General features: G+C 38.7%; 1 protein-coding gene across 2 annotated transcripts; it reads left to right on the forward strand.

Moving 5' to 3' along the window:
• The first annotated feature begins 1,213 nt into the window (after positions 1 to 1,213).
• On the forward strand, positions 1,214 to 25,461 carry ATAD1 (ATPase family AAA domain containing 1). 2 transcript variants are annotated; one of them, XM_081330069.1, is made up of 11 exons: positions 1,214 to 1,485; positions 3,755 to 3,861; positions 3,965 to 4,145; positions 6,220 to 6,318; positions 8,593 to 8,713; positions 9,434 to 9,634; positions 11,928 to 12,034; positions 14,295 to 14,384; positions 17,254 to 17,304; positions 20,076 to 20,209; positions 20,742 to 25,461. In XM_081330069.1, exons 3-11 carry the CDS (start codon positions 3,984 to 3,986, stop codon positions 20,860 to 20,862), a joined length of 1,086 nt encoding a protein of 361 aa, XP_081186195.1. In that variant the 5' UTR covers positions 1,214 to 1,485; positions 3,755 to 3,861; positions 3,965 to 3,983; the 3' UTR covers positions 20,863 to 25,461. The 2 variants fall into 2 exon arrangements, with proteins under 2 accessions (XP_081186195.1, XP_081186194.1); XM_081330068.1 differs by having other exon boundaries at positions 1,214 to 1,482; positions 3,751 to 3,861.

A 25,461-nucleotide genomic window follows, 5' to 3' on the forward strand; every position in this document is an offset into this window, starting at 1 on the left:
ATGGTAATTTCTCCTCAAGCTTGCTAGATATCCTTGGATAACACATCAGCCTTAGTTTCCAATCTGAGTAAATAATAAAATGTATAAATGTTTTTCTTCCATTCAGTTGTGTCAGATTCTTGGAGACTGCATAGACAAGTCCCTCCATTTCCTTTACAAGGTTCTTCAGAAATGGTTTGCCACTGCCTCTTTCCTATGGCTAAGAGAAAGTAACTGGCCCAAGGTCAGCCAGCTGGCTTTGTGCTTAAGGGGGACTAGAACTCACAGTCTCCCAGTTTTTAGTCTGATGCCTTAACCACTACAACAAACCAGCTCCCAATATGCATATAATACTTGAGAATTTTGTGAGGACAGGCGTAATATCCTATGAGGAGTTCCAACATAGCTAGGAACAGATAATAGGATTACAAATCAAGAGTACTACTGAAGGTAAACATTGTGTAAAACTTAACATTTTTACTGGAGTTGGCTTCTCCCTAGGTGTGCAGCACAAATTATTCATGTCTCATTGCAAAATCAGTGTCTCAGCTCGACATCAAACCTTTACTCCATTCTCTTCAAAATATTCTCAACTCTAACAAAGACTATTTTCCATTGTTTTGCCTCCTTTATGTATTTCTGCCATTGCTTTGCTTGTATTCTTAAGTTCACCATTGTTGAGCTTTTATTTGGATGCTGACCACGGAGCATCTCGGGCTGGATATCAATGTATTATATAACACATATTTAATAAAAGGATTAAGAGACCTTTGGCCTCTTGTTTCCCCACCCTTACTCAAGCACAAGGTAACTTTATAAACCACAGTATCTGGAACACAGATAGCTCTCCACAACTTCTGAACGGTAAGGTAAATTTGTCAAGTTTCTGAATTTCCGGTTCCCTAGAGCCGATGTAAAGGAAAACAGGATAGCAATGGTTGGTTAGACCAGACTGGGGAAGTTTATATCTAGCTCTATTGTGTGCAGGCTAAATTGGAGCCGTCCTGAGCTCAATATCTTAACTCTCAGAGGGCTCTTTCCGCAAGACGAAGAAAGCAAACGCTCGCTGCGAGACCCCCTCCCCCCCACAACACCCGACCAGGGTTACGAGGAAAGCTTTCCCCCTTCCTCTTTAAGCGGAACCTTACGGTAGAGTCGCGGCGTCCGAGGGGAGGGCATTCAGCGTCGGCCCAACCCCCGCGCGACGCCTGCCGGGAACAGCCGTTTCCTCCACTCGAGGATTTTCGCGCGCTGCTCCCCCTCCCCCTCCGGCGCACGCCTTTTACGCGCCTCGATCCTTTCCGTCGCCCCGGTGCGGAGAAGGCAGCGGCGTCCGAAGGACTGACACGGAAGGTCACCTCGTGGTTTTCTTTCGCTTTCCGTTCAGTTCGGTGGCGGGGCTTTTCTGCAGAAGCGTTTGGGCCAGCCTGGGCTTTTCTGCTTCGCGCCGCTGTTCACAGCCCTTGGGAGCAGCCGAGAAGCCCTGCAAGCTTTGGGGAAAAGAAGGTGACTGCTCCGTTTCCCCTTGTGTTTTCGGGGCAGGGGGTGAAATAACGATCTTTTCTTCCCCCGCCATCTCTCCACGTGCCCCGCTTGGCTCTTGTTTTATTAAATAGGGTTGCGCGGAGTCCCAGTTTTGCTGGTTAGTCCCCCTCCTAATCATTAACTTGGTTTTTCCCGCCTACTGGTAAGCCCGTCCTGAAGTTGTCTGCAAAGACTGAATTAAAACTCTCAGTAGATTTTCTCTAAAGTCTAAGGTGCGCTGCGTTGTCTTACACCACACTTGTAACCCAGAAGCGAAGAGCCAGTCTTGACTCTTTCATTTTTTCCAACAGCTCCCTCTTCGTGTTGATACTAGTTCCTCTGCAGCTGTAGCATTGAGGTCCGTTGCCAGACAAAATAGGCGCGATGCTCCTTTTCGGGTGCTGATTCGTAAAATGGACAGGGTTTGCCCCCATGAGTGAAAATGAAAACAATTCAGAGAAAGGAGAAGCAAATTAAGCCAACGTCTTTAGAAAATGGTTGGATAGCTGAGTAGAATAGTTGCTTTCAGGAAATAGAGAGATGACTTGGCTTGATAGCATCACATGATAATGTTTTATGCAAGCACTTTAAGCTGACAATAGCACACGCCTACCTTTTTCAAGCTTCTAAGGAGAAAGTTGTGAAACAATAATGATGTATGACAGATTGCATATGTTTGGCCTGCCAAACTTGCAGGATGTTAGAATGAGGTCTGCAGATAACTGGGTGAAGAATTTGCACTCTGAAGCAGGCTGAAAGAATAGTTAGATCATATGTCATAACATATAAATGAGATTCTTTCTGTCCGTGGTCTTTGTATGGCAGTTTTGGTTAAAAAAATTAAGAACCTTCCCTTTAGCAAACATTGTGTATTTGATAGATAACAGATAGATTGTATATAAGGTTGTCCCACTCATAAATTGTGACTCTGGATAGTGCACATACAAAATAAAGACAAAATTAATGGATAGAAAGAATACCAAATAAACATATAGCTGAAACTGTATATGCTTTCACAACAGAACAGGTTCATCTAACCACTTAATTCTTCGTATAACAAAAAGCCAGGTTTTTATGGCCCTGTGAAAGGTCAGGGACATTTACCTCAAAAGAAGCTTGTTCCAAAATTCATAACTCCTTCATACAGCCTTGGCCCATTGCTGATATGCTGCATACAGTGGAGGCCTTCCTTATAGTCTGCTGGTCATATTTGATAAACTGCTTCCCTGAATGTAGTTTTGAAATTCTTTTGAGGGAGAATAAGAAATTGGGAAACTAACTAAAATGATAAGAAATGGCACATTTTAGAGTACACATGGAAAGAAAAGGTATGCTTCTAATTGAAAATGCAACATACTGGACATTCTGTTATTTTGCATTCGCTGTAGTTTGGAAGAAATAAAACCAAAATGTTTTACTTGTTTTGGGATTGGCTGAAACTTGTTCCACAGTGCGACTGGAGTGATTTTATGGTGCAGAGTGAGGTTGGTGTACATCATACACAGCCAGATACCCATTTGACCTCTGTGCTAGTCTACTATGCCCCAAGCTTAGTTTTGATTTACTTAATTTTAATATGTGTGTACTACAGTGTTATAGAAATTCTAGGTAGTTTGCAATAGTAAGGATAAAATGCAATGAAAGTCAATGAATACAGATTAAAAAAAGAACTTGTTCCGATATTTTGCCTGCTCCAAAAACCTTGTAAAACTGCCCATGTCTTGCTTTAGATCATCTCATACATGATAATGAAGCCCAGCATCTCATCAACCTTTTTCTCTGGTCCAACTTGTCAGATCAGCTAATAGCAATCTAATAGTATCTTCCTTCCTTCCCCCTGCCCCTCTGTATTTTCCCTGCTTCCCTTCAGCTGCAGGGGCCAGTGAATTGGCCTATGTGCCTATTCCTTAATACAGCTGTTTTAGCAATAAGGATTAGAGTTCCAGAGTGGCCAGTACCAATAGCCAATGTATTGCCCCAGTCTCCCATTGAAAAACCAGCTGTGCTGGAACATTCTGCACATTCATAGTATGTTTAAATCTAGTATTTTAAGTCAGATTGTAAAGCTGATACTTACTGGTTTTGACTACTATCAAGTGAGTTGCTAATAACAAAGGCATGTATGATGCTTCCTCTGAATATTATTGTTTTTCCAGTTAATATGTTCCATTTAAAAAATGTTTCCCATTTTGATTTGGTCATTGAGAAATATTGAGTGATAACAAATTATCCATTTCTTTATCTCTACAAGGAACGGAATTCACATCCATCTCGTGTATGAAATCTCTCATGTGTGAAGTCTCACTCTTCTTACATATGAAAAAAATCTTAACCGTCTTGTGTATGAATTAGCAGCAGGTTGGTAATGTATCAAGTATACTAATATATACCATGTACCAAAAATTACAATACTTCAAAGCTTCCTTTCTAAGAATGCACATTGACTTTCCTCCATTATTAGGTATAGTGAAACGCGCACAATGGTACATGCTGAAACGTTTTCTCGTCCTCTAACTCGGAATGAAGTTGTTGGTTTAATTTTCCGCTTAACAATATTTGGTGCTGTGACCTATTTTACAATTAAATGGATGGTAGATGCAATTGATCCAACAAGGAAGCAAAAAGTAGAAGCTCAAAAACAGGTAATAAAATAATTTAAATATAAATGTTATATAAGTAAGGAACAGAAAGCTAACATTATTATTGAGCCGCTGAGTTCAGAATGAGAAACCAATGGATTAAGTTTACATTTCGAACAGGCCTGTTCATTTATTTACTTGCCAGCTTGCTAATCTTGCTCAGTATCTTCACCTTATGACTCTGGGTGTTGTGCAACTGAATAAAAACAAATTTCACAAGGTATAAAAATAACCAAATAATTAATTAAAGATACAGCAAATATATACATGCATAGAAGAAATTCAGTTCACACATTTTTAAAAAATTTGGCAAGTAGACGCTTGCCAAATAACATAGTTCAAGTTCCAAGCCATGACTTTGTGAATAATGTATGGAAAATTTGGGCACCCAAAAATGCTTCTTAAAATCTCAACCCCTCGGCCCAGAAAATAGACACAATCACATGCTTTTCTTTCAGCAAGACTTAAATTACTGGGTTGCTGCTCTCTGCATTAGTCCTCAAGTTACTGCAGTAGGGGGGGAAATTAAATGTCATTCTTTAGCCCCTGAAAAGCTGTCCTTTCATGAAATAGAGAAATGTTATTGAACTCAGTGGTATTGACTTATGAGTAGACCTGTATAAAATTATGCTTTAAAGCAGGGGTGTCAAACTGCCGGCTGATGGGCCAGACGCATCATCCGGAAGCCGCACCCACCCCATTGCCAGCAATGGCGAAAAAGCTCTTATACGTTGCACGACGTCACATGACGTTGCGAGTTTGACATGTCTGCTTTAAAGCTAACACAATCTTTTGTTCATAATTCATAGTTCTAAAATAATGGAACCAGGCTATTGTTTTAAACAGCATGTATGATCTACATTAGGGATGCAGTGGCTCAGTGGGTTAGGACGCTGATCTTGTCGATCAGAAGGTCGGCAGTTTGGCGGGTCGAATCCCGAGTGCCACGTAACAGAGTGAGTGCCTGTTATTCGTCCCAGCTTCTGTCAACCTAGCAGTTCTAAAGCACGTAAAAATGCAAGTAGAAAAATAGGGACCACTATGGTGGGAAGGTAACAGCGTTCCGTGCGCCTTTGGCATCTAGTCATGCCGGCCACATGACCACGGAGACGTCCTCGGACAAGCGCTGGCTCTTCAGCTTTGAAATGGAGATGAGCACCGGCCCCTAGAGTTGGAAACGACTAGCACACATGTGTGGGGGAACCTTTAGCTTTATGATCTACATTAATAAATTCAAAGACCATATAATCATTATATTGAGATAGGATGCCTTGAAAGACTATGACTACCTCTACTAGTTTTTTTTAAAGGTATATGAAATTAATGGAGACTCGGGCCTGTTGTTTTACAAAGCCCACTTATAGAATGTTGCCTTTGTGGAAATTTCTTTATTTGTTTTTTCATCACAGATCTTTATAGCTAGAGAATAATTTTCTCTTCCCCAGTAATGAGTATATCATTCTGAAAGTTGTTTGCGTATTTAGAAAGAATTTCTAAGATGCTGTCCACATGACTGCATCTCTTTGCAATGACAGCCCCCAATAACAACAACAAAGTGAAGACTACATTACAGTGTTTGCTGGCTCCTCTGTTGACTTTGCTTATAGAAAGCCAGCAGGGAACATATGAAATCATGATTATGTGACGTTAAGAATGTAAAGGACCAGAATGCTCATTCTGTACCGTCATATCTTTGAACATTCGCTGAATGAACAAATGGAGGTAATCTAAGGAGTACCCATAATGTTTATGAATTATTCTTCAAGTAGCTGTGCTCAAATGGAACATTGCTCTATTGTTGAAAAGGTATTAGGGCAAAGATTAAAATGCATTTGAATAACCTTTCATTATCCTGGAGAGACACCCTGAAGTATTGTGATTAACAACAGGCTGGCTTTATTTTCAGCAAAGAGATGGTACTTTCAAACAAATGAAAATGGGGACATTCTTTTTTCAGATTCCTAATTCACAATTAACAGAATATTCACCATTCCTTAATAGCAGCCTTCCCCTTTCTGACATTATTTGAAAAGATCAAATGAGGCCATATTGCTGAACTCTGGCATTTCTTTAACAGGCAGAAAAGTTGATGAAGCAAATAGGTGTGAAAAATGTTAAGCTTTCTGAATATGAGATGAGCATTGCTGCACATCTGGTGGATCCTCTTAGTATGCATGTAAGCGTTATTTGTCTTATTCTTATGTAAAAAAATGTTATGTTTCAGGACAAAATGTTCACGTGGATACACATGTATTCATAGTGGAACTGTATTTTAATTGAATTTTCTTACTTTCGGGAGTAGATGGACATTGTGGGACAGATGTGTTTCAGCTTTTTGTTCCAAGTAGTAAGTTATACAGGTCCAAACTTCCGGGACCGATTTCTTTTTTCCCATTCTCTCAATATAGACAGCATCTTAATAATTTAATGATAGTGCTAGTAATCCTACACACAATTCAAAAACCTGAAATATTTGATAGAACTAATATATAATGACTATTTTCAAATATTGGGGCAAAAAGAGAAACAACATGCATCTGCAGCTAAGCATAGTATGAGATAGGGAACAAAATTCTGTAATGTCTGTTTTTACATTCATTAAATATCAGAATTGATCATTATTCAATTTTAACTTTTTCTTGACTAGTATGCATGATTGTGGACTTCTTTTAATGGGGTAACTTATTTATAACATTGCATCAAGAGTTTTACTTCAGTGAATTTATGCAGTTTTACATGAAGCTAAAAATTGGTGCTTGTTAAAAATAGTATTCAAAGTTCTCTTTGTACACTTAAAAGACTGAGTTATGGTAGTTTCATCTTGTTCGTAGGTTAACTCATTGTATGTTGTATCATGCTATATCATGCTCATATAAGATTATTTCAAGCAGCGCTGGGTGTAAGCACCCAGCACTCAGGTATCTCCGGTCCTTTTGCCACGGCCTCAAAACACTCCTTTTCCATCAGGCTGACCTGGACTGACAGGGATTTTAATTATGTTTTTAATTTTTAACTTATTTTAATTTTAATTTTAATTTATTCTACAGGGGCCATTAATTTAATTTTCTTTTAACTTCTGTATTATTGTATTTTATTGTTAGCCGCCCTGAGTCCTTCGGGAGATAGGACGGCATATAAGTCCCAATAATTAATAAATAAATAAATAAATAAATAAATAAATAAATAAATCTAAAAATTAGCACACTGAAAATATCAGTATGGTGTTTCTTTGGAGGAAAAAAACACTTATATTGTTGTAATTAAGTATATTGCAAATTTATGTGCAATATAAATTTTTGTTTGTTTGTTTTTGCATGCCCATGTCAAGATTGAAATCTCATAGGCAAGATTGGAAAACAGCCATTCACTTAATATCTATCCAGTTTAACCCCAAGAATGCCTGGAGAGAGGAAGGGTCCACGATGCATTCTTATGACCTGATCATTAGTGATCCCTCTACCAAACCACCTGGTTTTGACCTTCCTGGTTTTGTCTGGTCAAAATTGAATAGAATTAGGTGTGATATTGGAAGAAGTGGAAATGGAAAGATTCCCCTTGTTGCACCATAACTGACAGACAGACTGTAAAACATATTGTGCAAGTTATGAGGCCGCTGCCATACCCCCATAGAAGTTTTCCTTATAATTACCCGGACTGTGTTTATGTTTACTTCCCTTCCGTCATGTTCTCGTATAAAGCATTTTACATTCTTGGATGTACTGTAGATATAGTATAAAAATGTCTCAAAGAGTTTTCATTTCTACGTGTAATACTTATCAATATTAAAAGAGCAGGTAGGATATTAAAACTAGGTTGTTTATTATTAATGGTAAATTTGTACTAGTAAGAAGACTTATTTATTAGTGCTCTCCTGCCATACTGCTTAAGACCAACAATATCTCTATTTCTTAGATCAAGGATCAAAATACTTTTCAGAATCAGTAAAAAAGCAAAAATAATCACATGGTATACAGTGAGGGGAAAAATTATTTGATCCCCTGCTGATTTTGTACGTTTGCCCACTGATAAAGAAATGATCAGTCTATAATTTTAATGGTAGGTTTATTTTAACAGTGAGAGACGAATAATAACAAATGCATTTTTCTGGATATTTTTGTTGTTATTCTATCTCTCACTGTTAAAATTATAGACTAATCATTTCTTTGTCAGTTGGCAAATGTACAAAATCAGATATTTTTCCCCTCATTGTATTATATAAATGCATTCAGATCCTCTCAAGACTAGCCTAACTTAACCCAGCATCAAGAGAGTAAAGTCACAACCTCTGGGATATATTTTGTTTTATTTTTCTTGTTTGGTGAGATACATGGTTAATATACAAATGGCTTTAAGATTCAATATAACTTTCATCTTTATCCCTAATTTGAGATTATAGCTGTTTAACTGATGCCAGCTCAGTAATTTTTTTAATTTTATATTTGTGCCTTAGGTAACATGGAGTGATATCGCTGGCTTAGATGACGTTATTACAGACCTGAAGGACACAGTCATTTTGCCAATCAGAAAAAAACATCTATTTCAAAACTCGAGACTTTTGCAACCACCAAAAGGTAATGTGAAGAAGTCCAAATTATCTTTTTAAAAGAAAACCTTACTGTAATAGAATTCAAGGACAAAAGCTCAAGTTGTGTTAAAAAAAATCCAGTTTTACAAAAAACTTAGAAAGATCATTGAACTTGTCCCATTTATAATAAACTTCCATGGAGAATTAATTTAGATGTGGAGAAAGTAGAGATTTTCTTCCAAATAATTCATTCCAGCTAAATTTATACATTTAAGTATATGTAATTTTGTAATGTTGCTTAATATTTCATTCTTCAATTTAGAATAAAATTTATAGGATGACTTAAAGGGCAGCAATATAAAATTAGCAAATGACGGTGCAGAACCTTAAAATAATTTCAGCATAAATAAAATATTTAATTTGGGTAAACAAGATCCTTCTTTGCGTATCCTTTGTCTTTATACAGGAGGAAATTCTACTAAGCTGTGCCTAGCTCAAAATTCAGAATCGGTACATTTTCACCACATGAGTATTTTTGTGCCTATATAGCTTATTTCTTTCCCTCTGAGATTGTGCTCATTGTAATAAATTAGTGGGCAGATAAATGTCAGGATTTTATGGCATAGGAGAGCAGCTTGTAAACAATAATGCTGATGTGGAGACTTTGCAAAGAGTTTTATTAACCGCAGCATGTATAAAATACAGATACTATGTTTTCCCATGTAGAATGGCAATAAATTTATTAACAAATGAGTTTGGTTTTCAGGAGTGCTGCTATATGGCCCTCCAGGTTGTGGTAAAACCTTGATTGCGAAAGCTACAGCAAAGGAAGCTGGTTGCCGTTTTATTAATCTTCAGCCCTCAACATTGACAGATAAATGGTATGGCGAATCCCAGAAGCTGGCAGCGGCTGTTTTTTCTCTTGCTATAAAACTTCAACCCTCTATCATCTTTATTGATGAAATAGGTAAAGTGGAATTTTCTACGTGTTTGAAAATATTACCCTCACATTTTTTTAAAAACTTTGTATTCTTCTTTGTTAGTTTGCTCATGTGAGATCAATACTACTTAGAATTATCAATAGCAAAACAATAGGCATCTTTATAGGATTTGGGGGTGGGGTGGGGTTAAGGGAGGCCGCCGTTTAATTTGAAACAGCAGTGTTGTATTGCTATAATCATGTAATGGGTAGAGCAGCATCATTTCTCATCCCGTCAGGATTAGCATCTATCCAGTATGAAATTCAAAATCTTGGGTTAGATATATGGATTTTTTTTAAAAAAAAAACCATAACATTTATTTCACCCCCTGTTTATTATTTTTATAAATAACTCAGGGCAGTGAACATACATGATGCTTCCCCCCTCCTATTTCCCACAACAACAACTGTGGGAGGTGGGTTGGGCTGAGAGAGTGTGGCCCAAAGTCACCCTGTGAGCTTTCATGCCTAAGATGGGGCTAGAATTCACGGACTCCTGGTTTCAAGGCTACCACCTTAACCACCACACCACACTGACTCTACATTTAGCATGGGACACGTTTAGTTCTTAGATAACATGTAAAGCTAGATGTGATACTTATTGCTTAAATCCCAGTAATATAATACTTAACCAGAAGGCATATCACTGGAAAAAGCCTAATTCTATAACAAAAAAGAGAGAGAGAGAGGTTTCTTTCTCATTATAGTTAATATAAAACAACAGTCCCTAGCCTTTGCAGCTTGGCGGTCTGGGAGGGGGAGAGGACAACTGGGCTGTGGAGTGGCATGCAGGTGTGCATGAGTAGTGGGCCAGCGTGCACACACATGATTGCCCACTGGACCACCACTCGCGCAAGTTGAGCTTTGCATGCACTCCGGCCAGCCATTCACGTGGCCCAGTTCCAAATAGGCCGTGGCCCGGTACTGGGCTGTGCCCTAGAGGTTGGGGACCCCCGGTATAAAAAGTCTGTCCCCTTTCCTGTTACCTTTTAATTTTCCTCTTAAGTGTACATTAACAGCTAATATCTGTTCCTAGCTGGATTCTTTGGGTGAGTGATGAGATCAGATATAACCCAGCTGGAATACATGCATACATATCTTCAGATATTACAAATTGCTCCAATCAGACTGACTGTTCCTGGTCTTCACGAACACTAACAGGGATGGGGCCAGCCCTTACTTCAGGCTCAGGATGTCCCTGAGGAAGGAGACAAGAACTGCACCAAACCTTATCTTTTAGTTTTCATCAGATGAGCAAATTCCACTTTGAGTGGACACTCCTGCATATACCCAATTTCTATGAAATAATACTGGATAGTGGTTTGAAAACAAGCCAGCTGTAAAGCTGTATTTTAAGGTGGACTTCCAGATGCTATGAACCCATCCTCTTTCACATTATACCAATTTTACACAACTTTTGAGACTATACATTTGCATACTTTGTTTTGACAGTTAAAGGAGTTTTATTGATTTATTTTTAATAAAAGAGATCAGCTATAACAAGGATATTATAATTTGAAAGAGGGTGGAGTAGACGTCATGCTCCTCAGTAGATATATGAAATTTATTACTTTAAATTGATCAGATTTTTATATTAAGGAAGATCTAAAAGCTGCAAATATTGTTATAAATCTTTAAAAAAACAATAACAGCAATGCTCGGTGGGAATATTTTTGTGGCTTTGACCAATATTGGCTTTGGCCAATAATAGAATTAGTTATGTTACTATATGGAGAGACTACAGTGTGCCCAACGTTTTAGACTTCTTGTCTAAATAATGCCTATTAACAGATACCAAAAAATGTTTTTATCAAAATGCCTCTAGTTGATTTGTGCTTTTTTAAATATATAAAACAGGTGGGGGTGTTAACCAATCCAATTAAGGTATTACTAATTTATGTCTAGGGATCTTGAACTGTACTGTTGTTTAAGTATTGAAATTACTTTATCCAAACCAGGTCTCCAAGTTCAGCATTTTTTTATAAGATTCCTAGAAACTGATAGACAATAGATAACCAACTGAAAAAGGTGCATGGGGCATCCACCCTTCTTGGTTGCATCATAATCTGATTCTAGAAATTTCTTCCATTTACTAGAAGAGCCAAGAATTGTTGTTTCAGAAACCCAGCTAACCACATACGACGTTATCTTGCATATCTTCCTATGTGTCCCCTCTTTTCTCAGTTAATGCATGCACCTCGATTAATTCATTATGCAACACATACAGCTTCATACTTTAGTAGTACAACTTCTACTCAATTTTTGTTTTTGTTAAATTCAGATTCTTTTCTACGAAGTCGTTCAAGTTCTGATCATGAGGCCACAGCTATGATGAAAGCCCAATTCATGAGTCTCTGGGATGGTCTAGACACTGATTTTAATTGCCAAGTAAGTAGCACATTATTATTTTTATTGATACATTCATGCAATGCTCATAAAAATGTACTTTTCTTTGCTTCGATGCACAGTTATGGGCATTTACTATCAAGCAGTGCAGCGAATAAAAAAATGTCAGCTTGAGAAATGGAAGCAGAAAAAAGATGGTTTATTCATTTATTCCTTTCCTTCAGGAGATCAATATACTCTACATAGTATTTCTTCCTTTTTACTTTTTTCCACAAGAACAGCCCTATGAAGTTAATGCTGAGAGACCATGTTGTCCAAAGTCACCCATGGCTAAGGGTTAGGACCTGGTCTCCCTAGATGCCAGTTCAACATTATAAGCCTACATCATACTGTGTAGCAGGAACTTGCAACTTTTTACAGGCTAGGGCACAGGTCTGCAACCCGCGGCTCCGGAGCCACATGCGGCTCTTTCAGCCGTCTCCTGCGGCTCCCAGTCCTCTGCCATGTGCAGTCCCCCCCAAAAAAAAAGTGGGACTAAAAAAGTTCAACCAATCAATTCAAATATGTAGGGTAGGTGCATATCTCGCCTTGGCTCCACTCTTCAGTCAAACCCTGTTCTGCACATGCGTGCATGTACGCGCATGCGGACACAATTTTGCGGCTCCCAGTTTTTCCTTTTGTGAGGGAACCAGTTCCGAGTGGCTCTTTCACTGTTTCAGGTTGCTGACCCCTGGGCTAGGGCAAGGGTAGGCAGCCTTGGCTCTTTTATGACTCGTGGACTTCAACTCCCAGAATTCCTGAGCCAGCTATGCTGACACAGGAATTCTGGGAGTTGAAGTCCACGAGTCAAAAAGAGCCAAGGTTGCCTACCGCTGGGCTAGGGTCTGCTGCCATATTTCATATTTTTAGTTTCATATTCTTGCTTGGATTAGTTGTGCCCATAAGAAAGTCTTGTCTTATTCTGGTTAAACCTAGCTGATTCAGTTGAGATCAATATTGCTGCAGTTGCTCCAATTAAGCACCTTGGCATGGTTATTTTCTAACCACAAAGCGGCGTAATTGGCTGAAAGTCACTGTGAAATGGGGAAAGAGACATCCAGCCAGCTTTTCAAAGATAAGACTGATTGCAAACTACTTTTTAAAAACTTTTTCCACCCAATCTAATCTAGTGATAGGAAGCCTTAAATGGCAGTATCTGTGTCAAAGTGAATGTATACATCTAGGAACCCTGTTTCTTTATTTCTAACCATTTCATGAGAAGTGAAGGTGCACTAAATAATAATAAGTCCCTTTTCATTTGAGGAGGTTTTTTTTCCATCCCTAGATGATGCCTCTGTATGTGCATACTCTCAAACAGCATGTAGAGCTGGGATGTCAAACTGCTGGCCTGCAGGCTGGTTGCATCATACGGAGGCTGCGCCCACCCCAGCTCCAACAATACAAAAAAGGTCACGATACGTCATGACATGTCACGTGATGCGGCAAGTTTGACACCCGTGATGTAGAATAATATTAAATAACATTTCTGGACTACTTTGAACATGATAACGTTTTATTTTATTTGTCCCATTTATTTTGTACATTGTCTATTACATACTGTACAGCAAACAAAATAAAGATGCCTTAAATGATGGTCAAAAACTGTAGAAAAATTTGAAAAAAATAGAATAAGAGTATTCTCTTTTTCTTGAATGAACAAGTTAACTTACATTTCAGTACTATGCAGATTTTGAATTGTCTTGGTTTGAGAAAGGAGTAGGATAATTTAAAAATAATAGTGACATTTTTAATATTAAGCAAAAGGAGGTCTTTATTTTGGTTTGGAACTGCTTTTGTATGTCTAAAACTCTTTAAATTTAATAATTTATTCTAATTGTTTGATGTTCAAACAAGCTTTAGGATGAATAAAAGTTCAATTTCTGTCACTATCAATTTGGAGGTGAAAATCTAGAGCTGTAAACAATTGATCAACAGTTTCTTTGATCAGTTTTATTTCCATATGAAGACAGTAGCAACATTACTAATTTTGTACTCCGACATATTTTATATGCAGTTGTAATCATGTATTTTGGAATCAGTATTTATAAACACAATTTTGTAATGCTTCTCAATTGAAAGTGGGCTTTTTTTGAGAAACTTAAAAATCCAGAGGTTTATTCAGATTCAGATATATTATGTGCTGATTACATTAATGGGGAAAAACATTCTTTAAAAACTAGGGCCACTTGTTTGTGAAATGTGATATGTCAACATTCATGTATTTCATCAAGAATAACTGTTCCTTGTCATACATTACATTTAGGTGATAGTGATGGGAGCTACCAATCGCCCTCAGGATCTTGACACTGCCATAATGAGAAGAATGCCTACAAGATTTCATATCAATCAACCTGTAAGTTGGTTAAAATGTTTGCCATTGCCTTCTTCCCAAAGCACAGGTTGGCAACCTGTGGCTCTGGAGCCGCATGCGGCTCTTTCAGCCTTCTCCTTAGGCTCACAGTCGTCCTCCGCCATTTTCAGAGAGAGAGAGACAGAGAGAACTACTTGCACTTCCCTTCTCTCCCTCCCTCCCTCCCTCCCTCCCTCTCTCTCTCTCTGTGTGTGTGTGTGTGTGTGTGTGAAAAAGAGAGTGGCCTTGTGCTGTGCTCTAAGAAGCTGACAAGCTTATTGGGCGGGGCTCCTGCCTTTGCTGCGTCTCCACAGGAAGCAGGAAGCAGCAGAAAGCAGGGCAGGAGAGCCAGCCCAATAAGAATGAGTGTCAGCTTGTCTGAGAACAGTGTGAAGCCAGCTTGCCAGGTGAGCAGAAGATCGGGGGGGGGGGAGAGAAAGAGAGAGAGAAGTCATGCATAGCAGCCTCTATTTCTTTTTAATTAAACTCTTCAGTCAAGCTCCCCTCCTAGCGGGCGGATGCGCGCGAGAGTTTTATGGTTCCCAGTGTTGTTTTTTTCTCTGGGATATGGGTCCAAGTGGCTCTTGGAGTGTTTAAGGTTGCCGACCCCTGATCTAAAGAAAAAGTGACTGGCCCAAGATCATCCAACTTGTTTTGGTGCCTAAGAAAGGACTAGAACTCATGGTTTCCCAGTATCTTAATACTATGTCATACTAAGTTTCCAAGGTAGTTTATCACAAAGAAAAACAAAATATTTAGCCAAATGCACAAACACAAGCTACTTACGATGAAATGCTGTTCCATGGAGAGAACAAACAGGATTTTTTGAAAATGGCATACCAAAATTTGGGCAATTTACCTAGAACAGACATGTCAAGCACAAGGCCCGGGGGCCGGATCCGGCCCGTGAAGTGGTTTCATGCGGCCCGCGAAGCCATCCTGGAAACAGTGAGGGAATGGCCCCCACTGCCTTGGCCCTGGCCCAGAGACCCTCCTTCTGCCAGAGACCCTCAGATCTGTCCCACTCCTGCCCAGGCCCCCATAGGCACCCTTGATGCGAACGATGTAGAGCTGGCCACGCCCACCCAGTAGGCCATACACACTAGCCACACCCACCCAGTAGGCCACGCCCACACAGGCCATACCCACCCGGCCCCTTGAGGGCAACCGCAATGCTGATGCGGCCCTCAATGAAATTGAGTTTGACACCCCTGACCTAGAATGTTCCCCTCCTATTTCTGTGCTATCCATATTTTCTTAAGGTGATAAGAGGTATTGTGGGTTGTTCCTTGATGATTTCACAGGGAAGAGAGTAATAATCCTGCATCTGAGCTACGTGGGGGTTTAAAACTTAAGACAATAAATTATGTTTTCCTTCAAAACCCACTATAGGTAGTCCTCGACTTACAACAGTTCATTTAGTGACCATTCAAAGTTACAACGGCACTGAACAAAGTGACTTATGGTGGCTTTTCACACTTACGATCATTGCAGCATCCCCATGGTCATGTGATCAAAATTCAGATGCTTGGCAACTGATTCATATTTATGACGTTTGCAGTGTCCCAAGGTCATATAATCACCTTTTGTGACCTTTTGACAAAGTCAATGGGGAAGCTAGATTCCCTTAACAATCGCGTTACTAACTTAACTGTATTGATTCACTTAACAATCGTAAAATGAGGCAAAACTCACTTAACAAATGTCTCAGCAACATAAACAGGCTCAATTAGGATCATAAGTCAAGGACCGCCTGTATTATGCAGTGAAGATTGGACCTAATAACTGTTATGTCTGAGATAGGAATTCCTGTCACGCCCATGGAGTTTTGCTTGAGTTGTAAGTTTCATGCACTTTCAAAAAACCATTTAGAGCAGCGGTCCTCAATCTTTCTGGATCCATGGACCGGAAGTGGGAGAGGGGCATGCACAGCCTAGATTCTGAGCATGTGCAAATGAAGGTTTGCATGCCCGCCGCTTGTGCAGCCTGATTCCCAACAGGCTGAGGACTGATAACTGGTCCGCAGACTGGGGTTTGAGGACCCCTGTTTTAGAGGATGTGACGAGAAATCAGAAAGTTGTCATTCCTGATTTCGCCAGAAAGCTGGAAGTGGAGTGTGTGTGTGTGGGGGGGGGGGGGGATTTTCCAGATTGGATATATAAAAGGGAAATTTTGTAAAGCTTCAATTTTATTTTAGTAGCAGAACTAGTAACATTATTTACTGTATTTACCTCTTGATTAAATCAGTTTCTTGCTCATCAGAAATTCATCAGCCTTGTCCGAAATAAGTTTTAGGTTTTTTTATTCAGTTTTCTGTTCTTTATAATCTGTATTAAAATTGTGTGGTAGTATCTTGCTGTTTATTTTAACTTTTCAATTTGTATTTTATTTGCCATTTATTTGAACTTAAGGAAGTTCTGGAAAGACTGTGTCTGTGTATGCTGAGAAATTAGCTGTATTTGGTTGTGTTTTTCCGGAAGCAGTTCCTGCTGCTCCAGACTCAATTTCTGACTGACTTCTCCCAAATAACCTTCAACTATCTTCCATGAATCCCTGTTATCAAAGGATTTATTGTCTCACAAATGCTTCTTTCAGAAGCAAGGAGTAGAGAATATAGATCCTGGGTGCTGTTGATGTGGGAGAATAATAACATTTGCTTGAGAAGCACTTGCATTTGACGATTGAAACTACTTTTGATCATCAGCCCCTTCTCTGGAGGATCCAGTGGTACGACAAGGAATCTATAGCAGAGTAGTATCAAGTTTTTAAAATGCATCATAATAATTGTAAAATTATCACTTTAAAAAAGGTTGGATCATTATTATTATTTTATACCAATATGATATCACCTTTCTTTTCTTTTCATTTAAAGGCACTAAAACAGAGGGAAGCCATCTTGAAACTTATTTTGAAAAATGAAAATGTAAGTTGGTCATTTTTGCACTATAAAGTAAATTAATATGTATTCCTACAACATGGTTGTAGACAAGTAGTTTGTGCCAGCTCTCATATGGAGGTTTTTGTCCTCTGTAATAACTCAGTTAAGATAAAATTCTGGCTCATAGCTGTTTTACCCAAACCTGGCTTTTAACAAAATTTCGCCAAATAATAATATATTTTTAGAAACCTATTGCATATTGGTAAACTCCTAATTTATTCCAGTTTATTGTGCATCCATAATACTTAACCATATTGCTAGACAACATTCAGAATTATCAGTAGAGACCTTTCAGGTTATCCACATATTATAGCAACTTTGATTCAGTTTTTTACCATTTGCTTACTGTAAATTTTTGTATGGAATTACTCATTTTATGTGGTCATCCATTCAACAAAGTGATTAACGATATGAAAAATAATACAGGTAGTTCCCCACCTTACGACTGTTCATTTAAGAATGGCTCAAAGTTACAATAGCCTTGGACAAAGAAACTTAAGACTTGCATTTGCTGTTATGGCCATTGTACCAATCCCCCAGTCAAAATTTGGGCACTTGGCAACCGCTAGCATTTACAACCAGTTGCAGCATCCTGCAGTCACATGATCACAAAAGCTCATGTGCTCCACAATTGTAAAGGTGAGCTGGTTGCCAAGTGCCTGAAATATGGTCATGTGACCAGGGTGGGTGGGGGCATTGTACAGCCATTGAAATGCTGGAACTGCATTATAAGTAGCTTTTGGAAAGGAGTCTGTCGTATTTTGGAACAATCACTAAGTTACCAATCATTAAGGATTACATGTATCATCTCAACTTCCCTTCGTCCAGTGCGCTCCCACAGAGAGGGCCTCCTCAGGGTGCCACCGGTCAGAGAATGTCGACTGGTGACCCCCAGGGGGAGGGCGTTCTCTGTGGGCACGCCAGACCTTTGGAACCGCTTACCGGTTGAGCTCCGGATGGCTTCCGACCTTCGCTCCTTCCGCCGTGATCTGAAAACTTATTTATTCGAACAAGCCAGCCTGGTCTGATGGGTTTGGGGTTTTAATATTGATTTTAATTACTGTATTTTTCGGACCATAAGACGCACCTGACCATAAGACGCACCCAGTTTTTAGAGCAGGAAAACAAGAAAAAAAATATTCTGAACCAAATAGTACCGGTGTACTAGGAAGGAAGGAGGGGAGAGAGAGAGAGAAGGAAGGAAGGAGGGAGGGAGGGAGGGAGGAAGGAAGAAAGAGAGATAGAGAGAAAGAAAGAAAGAAAAAGAAAGAAAGAAAGAAAGAGAGAGAGAGAAGAAAGAAAGAAAGAAAGAAAGAAAGAAAGAAAGAAAGAAAGAAAGAAAGAAAGAAAGAAAGAAAGAAAGAAAGAAAGAAAGGAAGGTACCGGTAGTTTCTTTTCCCTGAATAGGTTTTCTAAGATGCCGAAGCAATTTCAAACAATTAGCAATATTATCTTGCAAATGGGAAATCACTTCCAATAAACTTCGCAGAGAAACCTGCAGGGACAACTCCTCACGGCTTTGCCTATGAGGATTAGTTTAGCAAAAACTTTCTTTAGCAGCGAGGAAAAAGAAAGAAAATGTGCGCGCGCAGGGAGGGGGAGGCAGTCAGAAGGCATGGCAGGCACGTCCGTATTTCCTCCCCTGCTGACCAATCACAGGGGCGGGGCGGAGAATTCCATGTCTTCATTCAATCACGTCTCTCCAATGGAGCTGATGGACTGCGTTGACTGAACGGGAGACAAGTGTTTTCGCTTACCTTTGGACCATAAGACGCACCTCGGTTTTCCACCCACTTTTGGGAGGGGAAAAGTGCGTCTTATGGTCCAAAAAATACGGTATCTAAAGGATCGGGCATAATTACCGTATTTTCCAGCGTATAAGACGACTAGGCTTATAAGACGACCCCCCAACTTTTGAGATGATTTTCAAGATTTTTCGTCTTATACGCCGGAAAATCAGCGAGCCCGGGAAGGCACGCCCTCCCCTCTCACTGTGGAGGAAGCAGGGCAGGCTGGTGTCTGGCGGGAGCCGGCAGGGCAGTCCTGTGCACGCGTGCGCTCCCTGGCTGTTAAGGAGCACTCCTTAGCAGCCGGGGAGTGCGAGCGTGTGCAGGAGTGCCCTGCCGGCTCCCGCCCGACGCTCTTCCCTCTTGAGGCAGCATCGCTCCCCGGCTCCTAAGGAGTCCTCGGGGATGCTGCCTCAAGAGGGAAGAGCGTCGGGCTAAATGGGTTAAAAAGTTAAAAAGATGGGTTAAAAAGTCATCTTATACGCCGGAAAATACGGTATTTAATTTTCTTTTAACTTTTGTACCTTGTATTTTTGATATTTATTGCCCTGTACACCACCCTGAGTCCTTCGGGAGAAGGGCGGCATATAAACCAAATAAATATAAATATAAATATAAAATATCTTGTAAATAAAAAAAACTTGCAGAACAGTTATGCAAAATATCTAGTTTATTGCCAGTTAGGACATAAAAATTTATCACAACCATTTGACTTGTTATTAGTAATTGCCAAAATTATAAGGTGCCCATCAATAACCAAAATGCCATGTTCAGATATAATATATGGAGATTTCTTGATTAATATAACCATTCTGGTCGTTTTTGAATTTCCATAAATAACTATCTAATAAATCAAATTCCAAACCAAAGTATTTTTTTAACAAAATTATTTGATTCTATTTCAGTCTATTATTGTTTCTAAGTTAATTATATGGCCCTTATATGTGCTTTTTTTCCCTTTGCTTACAGGTGGACAGGCGTGTGGATCTCCTTGAGGTTGCTAAAGAAACTGATGGGTTTTCAGGAAGTGACTTGAAAGAAATGTGCCGCGATGCTGCACTGCTGTGTGTCAGGGAATATGTAAATACCGCATGTGAAGACAGGTACTTCTTCTTAATGCCCCAGAAGATTTGATATCTAGGAGCCAATTTTGCTGGTGGTTTTTTTGTTTTTGTTTTTTTTTTTGTTTTGTTTTAACAGGAATGGATTCTCATAGCCTAAACATTGGCTGAACTGTTTGGAAGATTCAGGAGGGGATTCCTTCCTATTGTCTTAGTTTGTGTAGCAAGATGGATGTGCTCTTAATTCATGACTAATTTCTATGTCTTATTGCATCTGGAGAAGTGAAACTTAAATTAATGCCACATAAGATGTTGCAGAGAATTTTAAATATGCAAATATCCGCTTTAAATTATTTTTAAATACCTCAAAACAATTCTGAAAACAGGGCCGCAGCGGCACCGCAAGTGGGGGGGAAATGCACTGACCAAGAGCCCACAGCCCAGTCCCGGGCTGCGGACCACAGGTTGGGGACCTCTGCTCTAGATTATTCCCAAATAGTGCATGATACATAGTACTCTTGTCTCTTATTTTATTAACTCTGCTTTTTCACTTTTTCCTGTTCTTCTCTCCCAGCAACGACGATGATGAAATTCGCCCAGTGCAACAAAGGGATTTGTATCGAGCAATCGAGAAGATGAGGAAATCAAAAGATGTAACGAATCAAAATGTTCTGATGCATGTTAGTTTAGATTAATGTTATCCATAGCTTCTTTTAGTGACTGGTAATTTAAATAGTAGAGGTCAATTGAAAACAAAACAAAACAAATCCTTTTAACGATTGTTTCTGGAATTGCTTTTATATGCTGATACCTAAGTTATTGAAACCTAGTAATTTTGCAGAATTGGATTCAGTCCGTGTGACAGATCATGACATGGAGGTATATGGTCTTGCTTAAACCAATGTCCTTGTTGCAGCCTTAAATATTTGTTGGTAGGTTTTCGCATGGCACATGGTTGCTCTGAGAAGGATAGCGGAGCCTGTGTATATGTATATGAGACGATGTGTGTGTGTATATGATATGTATGTGTATCAACAGGTTTTTACATAAGAGACATAATACGTAGAAAACTTGAATGTGAAATCCGTTCATTCTTTTTCTTTTTACTTACTATCTGGATCGAATTAGACCATGGGGTTAAAATAATAATTGCACAATTCCCTAATGCACACACATTTTGCTTTTTTGGAGAGTCGGGAGGGGTGTATTTGTAACGTAGGGAAATTCTCATTTCTCCTTTGCATCATAACTGACAGTATGCGCTGGTGCCAATAACCTAAACATAAAAAGTGCTCAAATCTCATGAATCTTCATTTTGTATGATCCTACAAATTGTATTTTTAGTACCTTTTTGTATAATTGAAATTTACATGTCAAACTCGTGATGTCATGTGACGTTGCGCAACGTATCGCAGCTTTTTCGCCATTGCTGGCAATGGGGTGGGGGTGGTTTCCCGGTGATGCGTCTGGCCTGTGGACCAGCAGTTTGACACCCCTGTTCTAAGTGGAAATAACAAAAATGATAACATAAAGGACAGTGGCTTTCAATTTTAGTTAAATTTCTTTCTGTGAGACAGGGATCTTGCAAAGAGTGGGAAATAATACTTCATATTCATTATGAAATAATCATAACTGGGAAGATTGGAATAATAAGATTTATTTTCTTAAATTCATGTACTGTTGGTTTTTTTCCTCCCTGAATTCATACCCTAATTCTAGGTGTACTCATAAGTTTCGTTTCTTTGGGTATAGAATCAAAATGTCTTTTACAGATTATATGCTAACTAGAATGGTTTAGGGTTTTTTCTGTGTCCATTTCAAAATGGAAAATTTGTGGCCAAGGAAAACAAATCAGTTACTCTTACATAAAGCAGTTTTTGTCAAATGAAATAATTCTTTTAAAAATTCAACCAAGTCAACCCATCTTAGAATTTTAGTCCCATTTAAGTGGCTGATCAGAATATTTGGGATTAAGAACTGAGTGGGTAAATGTATATGTGATGATCAAATGCTTTTACATTATGGACAACTTTAAATCATAATGGGGATGGGGTGTCATTCCCCAATTAATTTTCCTTTTATTGCTAAATTAGTCCTTGTACATATCAGAGGTATGTACATATCTGAAAAGAAGAAAAATACTTGAAAAATATGCTTCTGGATACGCTGCTCTCATCTTCAGCCATTCATATACAGCTTTAGATACCAGTAAGTTGACCTTTTAAAGTCATTTACACACACCTCTTTTGCAATATTAAATCCTAGGACAAATTCCTTTGGTAGATTGTGATAAAATATTTGATTTAATTCTTCAATTAAGCCTTTCATATTAATGACCTTTATTGTATTCTGATAGTAATTCTTTGGTCACATCTCAAATTTTATTCTACTTAATTTCAGCCAAACCTCAAAAGTGTAAAATTAATAATTTTATCTTATCACTTCATAAAACTGTATCTTTCCAGTGTTTTCTATGGCCTATAAATAAATATCACACAGTGAGTCTCTGTTATACCTCATGTTCTAAACCTTTATGAATGACGATGAATAATCTTTTGCCACATCAGCAAAGCTGGATATTGGCTCTTGTGACCAAAATATATTCATTTTAAGATGTATCATTTCACTTCATAGTTTTCATAGCTCAGAATAGCCCCATTTAAATTTATAGTAGCATAAATCATACTTCATTTCTCTCTTGAGTGAAACAGTTTTATCTTTTTTTCATTCCTTTAAGTGCTTTGGTTTATTTGCAAGAGGGAAAATTGAATGTTGCTGATTCCAGGTTTATTTTAAGGACAATGGTTAGGATCCAGAGATCGTAGCAGCTCAGGAAATTTCAGCAGATGCTGTTTACGTATGAGTTCTCTCAAGAGTTTTTAAACCTTGGTCAATACTTCTGATGTCCTTTGCCATTGTATTTAAAACATGACTTAAAATCTTAAGCTTGTTTGCCTTCTGATCCCCTCATTCCAGCAGTAAGTATTATTTTAATAGGCATAATTTAAACATAGGAAGTAAGAAGCACTTGAAAATGTTGAATTAATTTTGCCTCAACTTGTTTAAGAGAAAATAAATGTGAACAATCTATTTAATTTCTAGAACTATTCTTTAGGTATTTATTCCACCAGATCTATTGCTATATAGTAGTAACACTTAGATTTTTATCTCTCTCCTTGGTCACTAAGCTCTATTAGCTTAGAACATAGCTATATAATTTTATAATAAAATATTTATCAGCATTTTACAGACTAAAGAGCAGTTTTTCCAATATCCAGAGGTCCTAATTATCAAGAATGGAAATTATCTTTCTATTCTTGATAGTTATGGTCGGATTGTGGTGATGGGAATTCCCACTGAAAGTTCCTTCAAAGGAACAATTTTATTTATGATTTCAGGAGAAATAGCTTTGTTAGTCTGTAGCACCAAAAATAGCAGTCTTTTGGCATCTTCATAGTTCCATGACATAAATTTGCATATTCAGCAGCCCAGCATTTGCCTTATAAAATTGATTTCCAGATGAAAATATTGGTATATTATTTTTGAAAAAAGGGGGGGGGTTGTTTATAGGATAAAATTCATGGAAAGTTTCTTGTCTCCTTTGCTCCACCTACAAAATTTCTCCAAGGGTTGAGGATGTTTCTAAAGTAAGATCGAATGGATGCAGAAGGTTTTTGGAAGAATTGTACCAAATAAAACAGAAGGTTCCCAGTATTGACTTACTTCCTTTTTTTAAAAGAGCTGTGATTTCAGCAGAGCGCCTTACTTTATAATGGAGCCATGTTAATGCCTTTATGGTACTTTCTTTGTAATTATTCATTATACTTTTAGTTCTTCTGACATTCAGATAAGCATTTACTGAATGTCAATTCTTTGCGCAGTCAAGATGGCTCTTGAATAGTTACAAACAATTCATAATATACCGTTGAGATTGTCTTTCCTGTTGTGTACTATTCTAAAATTAAATTCAAGTCTCATCATTGGCTTGACCAGCACTCTTTTCCTATTGTGAAAGAAGAGTTGCCTACCATTTTCCTCCTTCCATCTTGCAATTAATACGCTATGTTAGAGCTGCACGTGAAGGCCCAATGCGTGCCACTACTTTGAAAGATGGAGATAATTGATCTGCTAATATTAAGCATACAGTACATGATCTCTCTGTGGGGGCTCCAGTTTCTTGTGATTTTGGAGTGGGAATGGGCTGTTCCCTGTTCTGTCATGGACACAAGGTCTGTCATGGGCACAAGATCTGTAGTTGTGGTCTGTACAGTGTTATGGTTGTGTCAGGTTTATATGTCATCCTTTTTTACTCATGAAAGTAAAATAGTCCACCAAGAGTTTTGAGACTGAAATCTAAGCAACAAGCTTTGTCATTAGGTATGCTTGTTCTTTATTGTCATTACCAGAATCCGGAGCTCCACTAACATAAAAGAGCACAACTGCTGTGTAAAATAATACAGGAATGGGCATAGGGATATATAAGAGTTTCTTTCTTAAACTTGAAAACCCATTGACAAGGCTGAGCTTGATTAACTTAGGGAATGAAGCAATAAATGTGACACGATCACGGCAAATCATTTCAAACATGTTTTTTTCTGTTTTTCCATATGGTTTTAATAAGGATCAAGTATATACATGTATTCTCACTGCAGTGGCTAAATGTAAATGAATAAAAAAAATTACCCTATTTATGATTCACTTTCGGTGTTCCTTTATTTTCTGAGAAGATGCTTTGCTGAAGACAGTATGTTTGTTTTTTTCTTCTATCTAGGAGAGAAATAAGGATGCTGCTGGCTTTCAGGTACTGGATTTCAACTCCAGTCATCTCATTTTAGCTACCCTGGCTAAGATTAGAATTAGTTTAATTCAAGATTATGAGAGCTAAATTGTTCTAAGACATCTTTCCCTAACTTGGTATCTCCTAGACCAGGGGTAGGCAACCTTGGCTCTTTTATGCTGGCTCAGGAATTCTGGGAGTTGAAGTCCAAGAGTCATAAAAGCCAAAGTTGCCTGCCCCTGTACCTAGACTTTTAACACCCACAATAACTAGATCACAGACACACACACTCCGTCCCTTTCCTAATGACTACTTGGACAAGTCCCTGCAGTTCTGGAAGTGGTTTGCCCTTGCAAAACGAGCTGAGAGTGAGTGACTGGTCCAAGGTGCCCTCTGCTGGCCTTGTCCCACAGGCAGGTCTAGAGCAGGGGTAGGCAACCTTGGTTCTTTTATGACTCGTGGACTTCAACTCCCAGTATTCCTGAGCCACCATGGCTCAGCTTGGAAACCTCTCCCT

The sequence above is a fragment of the Vipera berus genome (genome assembly GCF_964194415.1).
Source record: "Vipera berus genome assembly, chromosome: 5".
NCBI classification, from domain to species: Eukaryota; Metazoa; Chordata; class Lepidosauria; order Squamata; family Viperidae; genus Vipera; species Vipera berus.